Source organism: Aplysia californica, unplaced genomic scaffold, assembly GCF_000002075.1.
Source record: "Aplysia californica isolate F4 #8 unplaced genomic scaffold, AplCal3.0 scaffold00465, whole genome shotgun sequence".
Classification (NCBI taxonomy): domain Eukaryota; kingdom Metazoa; phylum Mollusca; class Gastropoda; order Aplysiida; family Aplysiidae; genus Aplysia; species Aplysia californica.
Window position 1 is genome coordinate 558,067 of NW_004797735.1, and position 15,721 is coordinate 573,787.

Genomic DNA, 15,721 nt, shown 5'->3' on the forward strand with positions numbered 1-15,721 from the left:
GAAAATTACAATTCGATTATTATGAAATAATTCCTTGAGTTTTGAGGAATTAATATTAATGACTGTTGAAAAGCAGTGCATTTTAAAATACCCTTAGTGAAAGACTAAATTAAACTGGATTCAGAACCTGACTCATGATTCTCATGTTATTAATTTTTAAGCGATGAGCGAGTAGGAGGACGTTGTGCTCTTCTAAAAAAAAAGAAGAAAAAAAGGAGTACTACTTCCGTTTCCTACATTCCATCAGTATAATTGTTGACACCAGCAACCGTTGTGTGTGAAGATCTAAGCTTCTTGACTGTTGCGTCAAGTCGTTGAACTAAAAATGTAAGTGCCTTTGAAAGTCAATTGAACATATATTTGGATCTAGAATCTAGATGTAGGCTATAGTATATCCACATTACATCTAAAATCTAGATATCTAGATTGTAGATCAAAATAGAGTAAAATTACCGGTTCGGTGAAAACTAGTCGACTTTATTAAAGCTTTATATCTCCTATCTGCCTTGCCCTAGAGATAAACCGAAACTTGCTACAGGTAGCCCTGTAATTGGAATTTGGATGACCCCAGGAATGTACTGTTTCAGCTTGTTCGCATATTTGAGACCCTTACTGGGTGCGGAAGTGACGCCATATTTATTTACGTTTTCAGTCACATTTTTTTTCTCATGTCTCATGGATTTGGGCAGTATTTTGACATTCGGTCATTTTCAATTATTATCACATTTGTGTCTTTGCAAGCTTAATAACATGATTTTGGGAAGGACTTCTGTAACAAGCGACCACCCCATCGAACACAATAAAGAAGAGGCCTAACCCTAACCCAAACCCTTACCCTTACCCTAACCCTACCCCTACCCCTACCCCTACCCCTAGATCTACCCCTAGCCCTCAATTCTGCTCTGGCTCATAGTGGTCGCTCGTTACGGAAGTCTTCCCTGATTTTTACTGCTTGTTATCCACGGCGTCACTTTTTGCCCGATTCTGTTACCTTTAGTTAGCGTGACTCAGCAGCCCGCCGGAGCTCCTCGGCTCGGGGTCACGGGGTTAATGAGCCCTGAAGCGACTTTGCCGGTGTCAATTAGGAAGTTCGCATTTTTTACTCTTCTTCTTCTTCTTCTTCTCGATCGCATCACACTTGAAGTCCGGTATCTGTCATAAATTGGGCCGTCCTGCTCAGTTCATCTGGCGGCCCGTATAGCTTCTCTTGTAGCGTCAGTGGGGTTGGCCACGTTTCCTGTCTCAGGGCCCTGTGTGTCTTGCAGTGCTGAAGGATGTGTTCAACAGTTTGGTCCGCCTCTCCATACTGGCATTTTGGTGATTGTACTAGTTTAAAACATTTGTACATATGTTGTCTCAGTCTTGTGTGTTGTGTCCTTAGTCTGAAGATAATCACTTGTTCTTGGCGGGACAGCTCATGGTAGTTATCTGGTGTCTGAGGTGCTTTAAATAGTGTATTTATAATAGTTTTTATTTCTGTGTAGTTAACGCTGTTGTCTGGTTGCTCTTTTTGTGCTCCTAGTTTGGCCATCCTGTCTGCCTGCTCATTTCCCAAGACACCACAGTGTGATGGAATCCACTGCAGCATGATCCTCAGACATGGGATGTCCTCAATTTCTTTTCGTAGCCTTGGTAGTTTGCCAGAAGTGATTGCCTGCAGTACTGACATGGCATCTGTTAGGAATACTACTTGGCTTTGGGGGTCTACCACATTCTTAATGATGTTTGCTGCGTGTACTAGAGCCTCCGTCTCTGCCCTGTAGTTTGTACAATGTCGCCCTGTTGGGACTGCCTCTGCTTGTCGTCGTCCATTTGGGAACTGTACGTACACTCCGGCTCCTCCTCTTTTCACAGCATCAGTGGCAGATCCGTCTGTATAGATCCTTATCCATGCTTCTCGTGGGTATCTTTCTTCAAGCATGGACAGGGTGAGGGACTTCTTGCTCTGGTCGCTGTGGTCATCTTTTGTGGTGAACATAGGAATTGACGTGTGTATAGATATGTTTGTGTTTTTCTTTTCCCATGATGGTGCCTCTGGGGTGTGATTCAGCATGTTAACTGTGGCTGGTAGATGGTCCTGTAGGGATCTTTGGATTTTTCTGCTTTCTTTGATGAAGTTGGATCTTTTGAGTCTTGCGGTGTTTGATCTCGCTGTTCTCGTGTGCAGTATATGATCCTCCATAGCTGTGGCCTTGGTGTACTGTATGAGGGCCTTGCATTCCCATCTCCTCTGCAGGGCCACTATAGATGTTGTTTGTTCCATCTTTTCTATAGGCGTTGACCTCATTGCTCCAGTGATTATTCGGAGAGCCTGGTTTTGCACTTTTTCCAGAGTGTATTTGTGAGTCTGTGCTGCAGTCATCCATGCACTGGTTCCGTACTTGAGATGGGGCCTGATTGCGCCCAGATAGACCTGTCTAAGTGTTTTCTCATTTGCTCCCCACTGAGTCCCTGCTAGTTTTCTCATGATGTTAAGTTTCTTCCTGGCTTTATTTTCTGCATTCTGAATGTGTTGTTTCCATGTGAGACGCTTGTCAAAGATTATTCCAAGATACTACTGTTGATTCTCAAACTTTAGGGGAGGTTTGTCTAATGTGAGGTGTTTTGGCTCAGCCTGGCTGAGAGTGAAGAGTGTAGCAGAAGACTTTTCTTTGTTTACGGTTACACACCAGGTTTTTGTCCATGTAGTGAGTTTGTCCAATGCTAGTTGCATGCGATATGTGGCTGTAGTGACGAATTCCTCAGAGCACCAAAGAACCAGGTCGTCTGCATACAATGCGGCATGTATTCCTTTGGGCAGTTCATTCGTCAGGTCATTGATGAAGAAGATAAAGAGCAAAGGTGACATGACTCCTCCTTGGGGTACTCCTTGTCGCAGCAGCATTTTCCGTCCTTGATATCCATCCAGCATTTTTTACTATGTTTAAAACGATATAACTTCTTCCCTATCCCTCACAGCAAACGTTACGCGGATGTACCAAAAGCTCAATGTCTTGAGATTTATTCTGCGTTAGAATCGTTAATTTCTGTGCCTTAGTTTTTGTCCTAAACAAGTGTTTGTAGAGTACCCAATTTGTCCTATTTTAGTTACAAACTTATGAATGATTATTAATTTTAAAAAGGCACGACAGATCTCTCCAAAATCTGTGTTAAACTGATTACGAATATCATGTCTTTTACCATGAGAAATCTTAAATCTGCGCGAGTAGTAATAGTCAAGTTATAAGAGAAAAAAGATGCACATTTGCATTTTTTAACAAAGACGATCAGCGTTAGCTCTTATTTTACTATTAAACAAGAGAAAGTTACTCTGCATTTGTTCATGAATCATGCTGTGTCTGTGGCAGCCTGCATACAACTAAAAAGATATAATATAAGCAATTTAAAACCCCCACAAAACCGTGTTATTAAATTATATGGGTAGAGATAAACTTCTTGTATGGAATAAAAATAATGATAGCTAACACATTCATTCTTAATTTTTGTGTTGGAAACATGCGCGGACACAATAATGAATGTAAAGAAATCAGTCACCTTGTCTGTTATTGCAAATGGTCATAGAAATGAAAAATAAAACTGGTAAAGTCTGGTGCTGATTTAGTGTCCCTGGAAAGCAAGAAATTATTCTTATAACCCAATTATGAGAAGTGAACCCTATTATTCAGTCCACTTACGAAACCTAGACTTAGCGTTTTAAGAAAAGTAAGGAATTTCTGGAGTTTAACAGGTACTGTTCGTGTATTACATTGAAGATGTATTCTGGCACTAAAATCGATTTGTACTTTTCATAGAGAAACTTCATGGTAACGTTTATAAACTTTCGAGAAAATATGCGAATGTTCACGATTATATTAGACACATAAAGTTGTATTTGGAGGAATTACTTCATAGCGAATTGTGTGCCCGATGGATAAAGTTTCAAAATTACAGCTTTCTATTATATGCGCAGATACCATCTTTTCTGAGTATCTGCACCAATGATATGTCGTTCATGTTCCATATGTTCGACAGATTTTGTTGAGGCCTTTCTTTTATATTGATTTTTTTTCATTCCCGCTAGTCCCAAAAAAATTACAATTTAGCATTGCCGACTCCAGCGCGTCTAACGAAATAACCAGACAAGTTACAATATCCGTTCGTTTTTGAGTCTCAAGAGCAGAAATGCGTGCTTTGGGTGCACTAATGAGAATTACCATAAATACAAGGATACACCTAAAATTGTACGTTGAAAAGTACCAAAAATTAAGTCGGCCCAGACAGAGCGACAACAGGGAGCTGACCCCCATGACCCTGATGTGATAAGGCACCCGGCGGGGAACCCCCCGCGGCAACTAAAATTACACTGCCGGTGCGCTGTGTATCAACGCTTGGACACAATGATAGTTTGTCTAAAGTGGTTTTCATCATTTATAGCTATTTTAATGAGTATGTATCTGACCCACTCTACTACACTGGTATCTGACTCCACTACACTGGTATCTGGCTCACTCAACTACACTACTGGTATCTGACTCTGCTACACTGGTATCTGACTCTATTGCACACTGGTATCTGACTCTACTACACTGGTGTTTGACTGAGCTAATATGCTGTATCTGACTCTACTAGATCTATTATTTAAATTATGCACAAATTCTTGATTCTTTATCGTATAACCATTGGCTTTATATTATCTTATGTGCCCGAAGGATGACAAACTACGGATTTTATGTTACAATCGGGGCACCCCCCTTTGGGCAAAAATGGCGAGACTGAACTGCAAATTTTCTTTTATCCTTGATAGGGCCTCATATTTAAATAACTCTCCAGCTTTCAGAGTTTACCAAAACGTAGAATCTAGGCCACAGGTTACTTCATCCTCAACCAATGTTAACTCTTCCGGGGGAAGAGCTTCACGCTGTTTTGCTCAGTTGATGAAGAAAAAGCTGTCTTAAGGACTATTTTTAGCGAAATGCTGCCGTAACTGTTGTGTCAACGGAAGTAAGGGAGGTTGCTTTAGGTTTGTGTGCCACTCTTTTGGGGTTAGATTTAAAAACAAAGTTTTAAACGATTTTTTTGTACTCTAGTGCCCGAAAACAAAACAAAAAACCTGCTGCCCGACCCGGTATGATTACTCTAGATTTGATCTGTTGTGTTGGCGTACGTTCCTGAGTTTGTAACTTTTAACTTGTATTCGGCTACTTTTTGTCATTTTTGTAGATCTAGAAAATCTAGTTACTAAGTTAGTGTAAGTTACCTTCAAGTACAAGTCAGTCTTCAGTTCGGTTCAGTTTGGAACTGTGTTTTTCTGGTCTATAAGTAATTACAATTGTACGGCAATTTTGCAGTTGGCAACCGTGAAAACTGATTTTGTGACTTTTTGCAAAATTTTTGTCATATATATATATTATATCTATATTTATATATATGGGAGCAAGGAAAATGCGGGATCTTGGGCAAATTGGGGTCTTAGCAGACGAACCCAGGGAAGAATCTACGGTGACTCATGTTAAGGCTCATAATCGGTAAAATGGTCTCCCTCCACTCTAAAATGAACTGACGTTCTCCTCTGGATGGGTTTATGACATACGGCGAACAAAGAGTGGTTAACCTTGATGACCTATCACAGTGCATGAGGTGTGCCATTTTCACTTTATCCTATCGTGAGTCTCAAGATCTACGCTTATCCAGTTGCCCCTCTCCTTTACCTGTCAAAAATTTATAGCTTTCTTTCTCTGACGAAGTTCCCTCGCCTTTGTCGTTATGCACCAATACGTTGTGACCACATAATTAAAATTCAGTCTTTCTCACAAACTCGGGAATAGAGAAAACTGCTGCTCTGGTCTGGGAAGAGTTCACAACTCGATGCGATCCCGCCTGGAGCGAAGTGGCGTAAGTTTAGGTGGAGAGCTCATGTGCGAGTGCGATGTTCGGGGAAAACAAAAATCGGTGTGATCCCATCTGGGGCAAATATTGTACCGTTTCATCTAGTTTTACAACGCTTTGTAATCACATTCATGAGAGTGGCTGATCTTTGATACGACGGGCAGTGCATTGATCTCAACTTTTCACTCTTGGTTGATCGGCTGTACCCGCCCGCGCGTTAGTTCCATAAATTACGATAAGAAATGCGGGATCTTAGCGAAATATTGATCTATAAAGTGGATCGGAGCGGGATCTTAGGGGAGACTTTTGTATAGTAAAAATTCTGTTTTCTTGAAACAGTGGGATCTTAAGCGAACCAGGATCGTAAGCGATGGGATCTTAGGCAGAGACTACTGTGTATATATAATAATGCATATATTTTTAATTTTTTTTTACTTCAATGAATAGCATCAATTCCGTTTACTTATCTTGGCATTGTTTTGTAGTAGCTCTGTCGTTATAAATTTTTAAATTTGAAAACAATCTTGTGTTGTTGTAAAAATACAACATTTCAAAATGAGCCATAATCCATGTATTATCCAGGGCTGTCCCAGCAAGTTATTTATACACAAAACAAGAATTTGGATTTTCTGAAGTTTTGTACTCTTGTACTTAAAGTGCTCATTTCTGATTTTGTAAATCTGGATTGATTTTGTTTTGTACACTTGTATGATTAAGTGAAAACTGTATTTTTATTTTTTCTTGAAGGAGCCAACGGCCACCTACAAGTTCCAACCGGCCAACGACTGGCCGGGCTATAGGAACAGGTACGTTCCCAAAAGGGATTAATTATGGTATTCTTACTTTAGAATAGTGAAGAAGAGAGTTATCGTGATATGTGTGGCTGAAAATTGGAAAGAGCAGTAAGATTAGTGAGGAGTTAAACAATATCATTGTCACCTTCCAGCAAACTGGAAAGAAGATAAAACCTTATATTCAAGTATTTAATGATGATGATAATAATAATAAATTGCATTTATATAGCACATTTCCATAAAGAAGTGCTCACTGTGCTGTACAATAATATAAAGGAAGTATGCAGCGCACAGCTCCGACAGTAATCCTCTCTCTCTCTCTCTCTCTCTCTCTCTCTCTCTCTCTCTCTCTCTCTCTCTCTCTCTCTCTCTCTCTCCCCCTCCCCCCCCTCTCTCTCTCTCTCTCTCTCTCCCCTCTCTCTCTCTCTGTCTCTCTCTCTGTCTCTCTCTCTGTCTGTCTGTCTCTCTCTCTCTCTCTCTCTCTGTCTGTCTGTCTCTCTCTCTCTCTCTCTCTCTCTCTCTCTCTCTCTCTCTCTCTCTCTCTCTCTCTCTCCCCCTCTCCCCCCCTCTCTCTCTCTCTCTCTCTCCCCTCTCTCTCTCTCTCTCTCTCTCTCTGTCTCTCTCTCTGTCTCTCTCTCTCTCTCTCTCTCTCTCCCTCACTCTCTCTCTATCTCTCCCTCTCCCTCCAGTACATCCTTGAGTAAAGACAATCCCACAAAACTTACCCACACACCCTCGTACACATTGATGACATCACACAGTCATAAATTGTTACAGAACAGAACATCATGAATAAACGATACTGACATAATAAATACTGAGAGAACATAATAATATTTGTATTGGGAATGTCAGAAATTACATATTGAAGCTGTACTGAAACAAATGCATTTTAAGTGCTGATTTCAATTTTGTTAAAGTGGTAGACTCCTATAGATGAGCTGGCAAAGCGTTCCACAAGGAGGGGGCGTGGTGTGAAAAAGCTCTCCCTCTGAGTCTCTGACTTTTGCTTTGGACAGGTCTTAAAAGTCTTTTCTTCGCCGATCTTAAAGACCAGGATGGTATATATTCGACGACCATGACACAAAGATATGATGGTGCAATTTTGTTGACGCACTTAAAACAAAGAACAATTATTTTGTACTGAATTCGTGCTTTCACCGGGAGCCAATGTTGTTGACTTAGCGTAGGTGTTACTTGGTCTTTGAGAGATTTCTTTAAAATTATGCGAGCAGCTTGGTTCTGGAGTTGCTGTAGCCTATTTAACGTTTCAGTGGGAAGGTTTCCAAACAAAGAATTGCAGTAGTCTAGACGTGAAAGGACAGAAGATGAAATTAGGTTTTTGATGCAATCAACACTAAGATATGTTGACATTTGTCCTATTCTGCTAAGTTCTAAATAAATTACTTTACATAGAGAAGGTTTATATGATAGTGCATATTATTCTATGCAGAAGAGTGTCAGATTTAGAGTAATGCAAAGAACTGGCGCTCATGTGACCTTATGCAGTTGCAAGCGCCTTAAAACCTCTACTAAAACTAAAACTAAACTAATGCAAAGAATGAAGGGTAAAACCAAAACTTTCGAGCTAACCTTTTAATTCTCACGAACTGATTCTGATCCATCCAGGAGAAATACCATGTATGACTGTGTGTGTGTCCCCCCCCCCCTCTTTCTGATTCCCCAGCCGTCCTTTCTAGGGGTATAATTTTGCTACGTTCAAAAGGTTATTATTTCTAATGCCTCAGGATATTGTTTAGACTGAACTGAATCTCATGTAAGTAAAGTAAACCATCTCTCATTTCAGCCATGGGGCGGCAGCCAGGCACAGCTACACGCTTAACCACTGCTATGGTAAGTGATCATTGGCACAGTTTCTGAAGTCATGATGAACTTAATGACAAATAGATGAAGGAAACTGGAATGTAATTGTTTTGCTTATTTGGCAATAGCTTTCTTTGTTTCAGGACAATGGTTTAAAAGTGTATTGTAATTGACCTTTTATATTTTAGCCTCTTGCTGGCCAGTTAAGGGAATAGCTTTCATTACTGTCTGGTTTGGTTATCACAGGAAAATAGTTTGTAGAGTCAAAATATTGACAGTATAAAAGCTTTATTGTAATTTTTCCTAAAAGTGAAAATGTGAACGTAGTGAGTACATGTACTGACTAAGCATAATGAAAACTTCCGGATGAAGGGATGCTTATAGGATAACTAAAAGGCATTGTCTCCATTGTGAAAACATACTCCCTTGTCTGTGTGTGTTTCATGCACATATTTCTTTCCTTTTCTTTTTCCCTGCTCAGAATCCTGGAACAGCAAGACCCGGTACTCGGGGTGGCCAGGTGGCAGGGGGTGTTGGTAGGTCATATTTTTGTCTTTTGTCTTTGTATGCAACGTTAGAAGTACGACAATGGATTTATGTGGATCTTATTCAGTCATTTTAATTTCTGGTTTTATATATGACTCTGCTGCTGATGTAAACACTGATTGATCTATTCAAAGGAGCCACACATGACTCGGTAGTAAGAGATAAGAAATGACAAAATGCAGATACGACTCGCAAAAATAAGTATTATGGAGGTATCTGTCTGAGCATAGAGATTGAGTGGGGTATTTTTAGTCTGTAAGGCTTACTCAGTGTGTCATTTGGATATTTCAAAAGGTTAATTAGTCTCCATTTAAAGTTGACTTGAAAAAGCAGTAATGGTGAACATTTTTCTTTTATTATTTTTTATGAGAAAATAGAAAAACGATTGCTAGGATCGAAATTTTCAACCTCTTAGAATATTTTTCAGTACTCTTTTTCTCTTACTTGAGATCTCAATGTTCATACAATGTCTTTATTGATATCACTGATTGTGGTTACAGAGCATATCAAAGGCACAGCTCCTACTTCAGAACTTTGAAATGTAAATCAAATCTATGATGAATTGAGAATGCATGCATTTTGAAAAGCAACTTTTTTATGAAATTGTGGTCCCGTGAACATCTATGTTAGTTTAAACTTTTATATTTTTCCATATATATAGCATCAGCAGATTTTGTAGGAAAGCTAATTATGGGTATTTTTTGTTGCTATAAAACTTTTTTTGCTACCCACACATATTATCATGCATCAATTCTCAGTCAATATACATGTAATTGTCTTGAATGGGCTGTAAGGTACGGTGTACAGAATTAATTTCTCTCAAAGAAGAGTTTATTTATATCCCTCTTAACCTCACACAGCCCTGAATGCACAAGTTACTGTTGTAGATCGACCAACAACTCAGCAAGGTCTTGGAGGCATGAAGACTGCCGCTAGAGGTGAGTGTAGATATAAATATCCTTAAATGTTTGCATTTTTAATCCTCTCCTTGCTTGACAACAAGATGAGCCATGAGTGGAGATTTTTCATCGAAAGAAGTTCTATCTTCCAGTGAGAACAAGGAAGAAAGTATTTTGGTCTTTAGCTCTGAAGCTGTTTATTTACACTTGTAGCTTGAAAGTGATCCAATCACTTTCTCTTACACCCTCCTTTCTTCCCTTACTTCCTCCGTCCCCCCTCCCCCTGCTTTTCTCTGGCTCTATTGACCTTCTTTCTGGTTCTTTATATGTGGTAAAAATGTGAATTGGGTTTGGGAGGGGGGGGGGTGCGCTCTGTGAGGGTAACGTATGCAACTAGTGTGAGGGAAAGTTACCTGACTGTGCTGGAAGGTTTGATAGAGATGTCATGTTCAAAGTGTTGATTCAGCACAAAGAAAATATAACATATTTTACATTTCAGGTGGTAGACAAGTTCAGGATAAAAGCTATTATCTGGGTTTAGTGAGGTGAGTTTTAACTTGGTTATAAATAAGTGAATAACTTTATTGCCTCTAGGAGGAAATTTTTCCTATCATACAGTGTGAGTAGAGGAAATATTGTTCTTTTGGTAATTGTTTGATGTGTCAATAACATGAGAAAATGATGGCGTTCATGTGTGCATGTGTGTGTCTGTGTGTGTGTGTGTGCATGCATACATGTATGTGTGCATGAGCAATCCCATATGTTTGTGAGAGAAAAAAAAGCTAATTTAATATGAAATTATTTTTCCATAGTTTAAAGAAAACCCTTGAGTTATAAGTAAATTTCTTTGAAGGACAATATACTTTGTTTTTATTCCAGGAGTAAAATTAACGATCTGTATGCTGAAAATGCAAGGCTGAATAAAGACATTGAGAATGCAAGTGATGAAAATTCAAGCTTCTTGTCTTATGAAAAGAGGTATGTAGTAATTTTGTGTGAACATTTCTTTATTAAGGCAACCTTTTCCCAATTTGTTTCCATTTTGGACAGACATATCTTTTTGTTGATATTTTTAAGTTGCTTATCAAAACTCTTATCCTTGTGTTATGTTGTTTTCTAAATTCTTGTATGTCATGCAGTATTTTCATCATCACATTGTGGCTGGTAAGTGTTGACTTGCTTGAAATTCAAATGATGAACAGTTTTTTCCTCATAAGATAACCCTTATTTTTTTTTGGGTGTTGTTCTTTCTTTGCCTGTTGTGTCTACCATAAACTATTAATGGTTCAGTCACAAGTATATTTTTCCTGTACCTCTCTTATCTCTCCCCCCCCATTCCCCCCGCCACTATCTCTCTGTTGGTTGTTTGCTTTTTATGTTTATCACGGTGTCAGTGTAGTTTTTATGGTAAGATACATGCCTTAGTGGGGTTTTTTTGTTGTCTTTTCATTTCTTTGTTCTTTTACCTGGCCTTTATTCAGCTCTCTGGACTTGCCATTATAATATATTAAAAACTCAAAAAAGGTTTCAATAATCTAGTTATGTGTACTGTATTGATTTTTTTTCTTGTATTGTTCTCAATCAGAGCTGAGGCTTTGGCCTCTGAGATCAGAGACCTGCAAGGGGAGCTTGGGGACTACAACACGGTAAGTTGTGTACTACAGGATCAGGAATTGGTCGAAGCATAAAGATTTGAGGGAGGATTTGCTTGGTCAGTTCACTCCAGTAAGGAGTGCACATTTCCTTGAAGATGTCCAGAAGTTTGGTCACGTATTTCAAATCTGTTTTCTGTTCTTTTAAATTGAAATCAAAAGTACTTAAAATCCTAATGTTTCTCAGATGTCAATCTGATATTCATTGTTGTGTCAAATTACCAGTGCATCTATAAATGGTGTTATCCCAATACTTCTAAATCTTAGGAAGTTGAAGATGAATTTCACTTTATTTTTTATTGGTCAAACTTTGCCTTTCAAAGGAGATTATTGATTCCTCTTTTTCTAAATCAACCCAGTTATTAAGGTATAAAAATGTTCAAACCAATAAAAAGGTATATGTACGACCAATATTATCAACACAAATCGTGTTGGAATGTTATTGATGTGTGTGCCATTTATTATTTATGTGGTTTTCATGAAGTCTTTTGTGATGGTAAAATTGTATACTTGATGGATTGTTGGCCAGTGACATTGAACACTGAATATAATACCTAAGTACCTATCACAATAATCCATCTTCATTTTTGATCAGAGACCAAGGTGCCTCTCCTCATAAAGCAAATCTCACTAGTCCAGTATGCTTAAAGTATGTTTATCTCCTGCCTGACAGCTGTATTCCTTTGATTCGTGTTAGGGTTTTTAGTTGTAATGGAAAACAGGTTGCAAAGTTGTATCAGTCTCCTTTGAAGACACATTCATCCTTTAAAAAAAAAAACTTTACTTGTGTAGTGGAGCACTGAAAAAGGTAATCTTTTTCCAGATGATGTTAATAAAGTAAGGCCCAGTGGTTAGTGAGCTGACTCATTAATAATATCAAGCAATGTTAAACTTAAAGATATGGTGTCCAGTGTGTGGTCACTGGGATCTATCCTTGCGGAAGACACCATAACAGTAGCTAAAAAAACCCTCCCCGGGTGGCTATTCTATAGTGACTAACAATGCTGTTTTTGCTTTGTCTGTGTCATGATATTGTTTATGATGTGCTGCTGCCATGTTGATTGAATTTTTGTATACATCGTACTTACTGTTCTCAAATTTCAATAAAAATATGTGGTAGTACTTTTCTTTTTCTTTATTCTTTTTTTTTTCCCCACTTGTTAATGTTAAGCTTTCTTCTCCTTTTTTTTCTCAGCTGGTCGATAAACTGACAACAGATGAAGATATTCAAGATGTAGAAGCCGACTGTGAAGCAGTAAGTTTGAGAAAACTGCCTGTAGAAGGTGCTGCTTTATCTTTTTCTCTGTCTGGCTTTTCGTAAGTGGCGCCAGTGTTCTCCTGGTTAGGCTCTCAGACTTGCAACCGAAATGTCATGGGTTTGAATCCCGTCAGGGGTCTGACATTGTGTCCTTGGGAACGGCACTTTACACAAATTTTCCTTCCTTCGCTCAGGTGGGAATGGGTACCTGACTATAGACAGCAAAAGATCTTGTCAGTTTGTAAGTGTTTGGCAGGTGTAATCTGCAATGTGCAGCATGTGCTTTCTGGGAAGCTGAGAGTGTTTGTAGTAATAGTGGTAAAGGGTATAGATCATGCTGTAGAGCATGCATATGTACTAAATAAATGCAATTATTATAATTAAATATTATAAGTGTCTGCTTGTCATTTCAGAATGGTTGATGGACAAGCATGGTAAATGCTACATCTTTCTGCTGTTTGATTACTTGTCTTCTTTTCCACACCTTCAGATAACAATATATTTCTCTTGAACTTGAGCTAACTTAGCCCTTTTTCCTTCTATCTCTGTTCCCTCCATTGTCCCTCCATCATACATTTTTTTCCATTTGTCTGTCTGTCTGTCTGTCTCTCTCTCTCTCCCCCCCCCCCCCCCGCCTCCCTCTCTTTATTGGTGTTTGCCTTTTTAAAATAGATGATTTGTGTATTTATCAACCTCTTCTCTTTAACTTACCTGCAAGCTAGTCAATTATTATGTTGCTTGAACGTAACAAATGCATAGTATTTAAAAACTATTCATCAACCTTCTGCTGCTATGGGCTACATGAACGAGGTCATCACATGAGAACCAACCTGATTATTGACATACATGATGAGTTCTTAGTGTAAGATTCCAGCATATGTCAGTTTGAAAAGTGGCGTATGTGTCACGGCTTGGTGGAATCGGGCACTTGTCAATTTTTGGGCTCTGATATCATCAGAAAGCTTATTCATTTGCCTTGCTTTCGATGAAAAAAAGCCCCCACCCATCTATCTTGGACAGAAGTCGAGATATTTGCAATTGAAGGAAGGTTGGTTTCAGAGGTAAAGTTAGTGAGAAAATGGCTGCCAAAGTTTGGTAACTTCAATAGCTTGAAAGTCCTTGAAAACTGAAAATTTACAATTTCAACTTTGACTAATGTCTCAATGTAACTTTTCTCACATGTATTTATAGGAACTGTCAAATTTGCTATGGTCACAATTTGAAATAGGTTTGGATAAAAAAAACCTTGTCTCTTCTTTCCTGGTTGAAATTTTTTCTAAATGGTGTTGTTGATTCAAGAAGCTGCTCTTTGCCTTTGTACAGCCATCATTCCCTATCGTAAAAATGCTGTGTCTTTTATAGGTGACCGTTTCAGTTTCAGCATGGTTAAGATTTTGAAGTGCTGTCCTAATTTCAAGGAGATTAAGGTCTTGCAAAGACTTTTGCTAAGTGATTTGTCAACCCTTATTTTGTTTGACGTTTTTATTGTTCAGTATTAAATAAACTGCTCTCCCAGGTATTTTTTTGCTTTTATTTTTTACCGTATTTGTACAGTCTTTGATTTTGTTTTTCAGCTGAGATCTGAAAATGACAGAAATGCCAAGAGAATGGAAGATGGATTTGAAATGAAGAAGCAGTGAGTTTTTGTAATTTTGTTATCTATTTGTAAACCTTGTAGGTTTTCTGTCTCTTTCAGATAAAATTTTTTCTAAATTTTACAAATTCCTTTCCTGATAAGTAACACATTAAAAAGTATATAATGTTATTTAAAGGTCATAGGTTGTTATTATTGTTAGTATTATAAGTATTAATAATAATATTATTATTATTATTATTATTATTTTTATTATTACTTATTCAGACGTGAAGACCAGATCCAGAATTTGGAGACTGAGCTGGATCAGGAGAAAAGAATGGCAGATAACCTTGTCAACGACATGGTGAGTGCTGTGTCCTGCCTGTTATAGGGAGGGGGGGGGGTAGAAGACCCACTGGACACCGGCAGGTGTACAACCCTTCTAATCATAGAATGACGGAGAGGTGTGGGTGATTTGTCTATGATCTCAGGAGCCCTGTTTTAGCTGTTGTCTGGGGGAGTGGTAGGGATGGGAGGATAGTTACAAAAATAGACAAACTGCACACCAGCTTGAGGTGTATAACCTCTCTAATTATATAGAAGAATAAACAGAAACAGATAATTTGATTATGACCTGATGAATGTATTTTGGTTGTTGTTGGTTGAATAAAAGGGGGGGGGGAGAAAAGGGGGTATAGTAACAAAAGTAGACTCTCTTCACACCAACAGGATGTGGTAGGGTGGTAGATTTTGTTGTTAGTGATGTGGTGGGTGTCTCCTTGCTGTTTGGGAAAAGGGGGGGGGGAGTGGTACAGGCGACCTGTGAGTGTATGTACGCATTTTAATAAGGCTTTGTGAGTGTGTGTGTGTGTGTGTGTGTGTGTGTGTGTGCGCGCGCGCGCGCGCGTGTGTGTGTGTGTGTGTGTGTGTGTGTCGGTGTCTGTCTGTGTATGTGGGTCTGTGTTTGTGTGTGTGTTCGTGTGTACCTGTGTGTGTGCTTAAAAATTACAAGTCCTAGTCTGAGTTGGCGAACATTAATTATGCTGCAGGTCTGAGTCCCGTACATTAATGCTAATATTATCATGCTTACATAATGTCGTTCTCACTTACATGAATCCAGCGGGGGGTCTTTTTGTTCCATCGATTCCATTGTTTTATTAATGTCACTGCTGGTTCACCGCTCTGGGGTGTCATGCGAGTATTTCTTACCTCAGTGCTTCCAGCACTACATTTTGCTCATTGCGAAATATGACCGTTTGCCAATACCGTTGTGAAATTGACCGTTATCGTGGTATAATTATATATAT

At 38.8% G+C, this 15,721-nt stretch overlaps 1 protein-coding gene across 1 annotated transcript in view; it reads left to right on the forward strand.

Annotated features, from left to right (window-relative positions):
• The first annotated feature begins 220 nt into the window (after positions 1-220).
• Positions 221-15,721, forward strand: part of LOC101851976 (intraflagellar transport protein 74 homolog) — a 28,687-nt gene continuing 13,186 nt past the window's right edge. Inside the window, exons 1-11 of the mRNA XM_005105336.3 lie at positions 221-327; positions 6,613-6,671; positions 8,467-8,513; positions 8,965-9,019; positions 9,890-9,967; positions 10,428-10,473; positions 10,808-10,906; positions 11,514-11,574; positions 12,776-12,835; positions 14,413-14,474; positions 14,700-14,778. Coding sequence (XP_005105393.1) covers positions 326-327; positions 6,613-6,671; positions 8,467-8,513; positions 8,965-9,019; positions 9,890-9,967; positions 10,428-10,473; positions 10,808-10,906; positions 11,514-11,574; positions 12,776-12,835; positions 14,413-14,474; positions 14,700-14,778 — 648 coding nt within the window. The 5' untranslated portion in view covers positions 221-325. The remainder of the gene's footprint in view (positions 328-6,612; positions 6,672-8,466; positions 8,514-8,964; positions 9,020-9,889; positions 9,968-10,427; positions 10,474-10,807; positions 10,907-11,513; positions 11,575-12,775; positions 12,836-14,412; positions 14,475-14,699; positions 14,779-15,721) is intronic.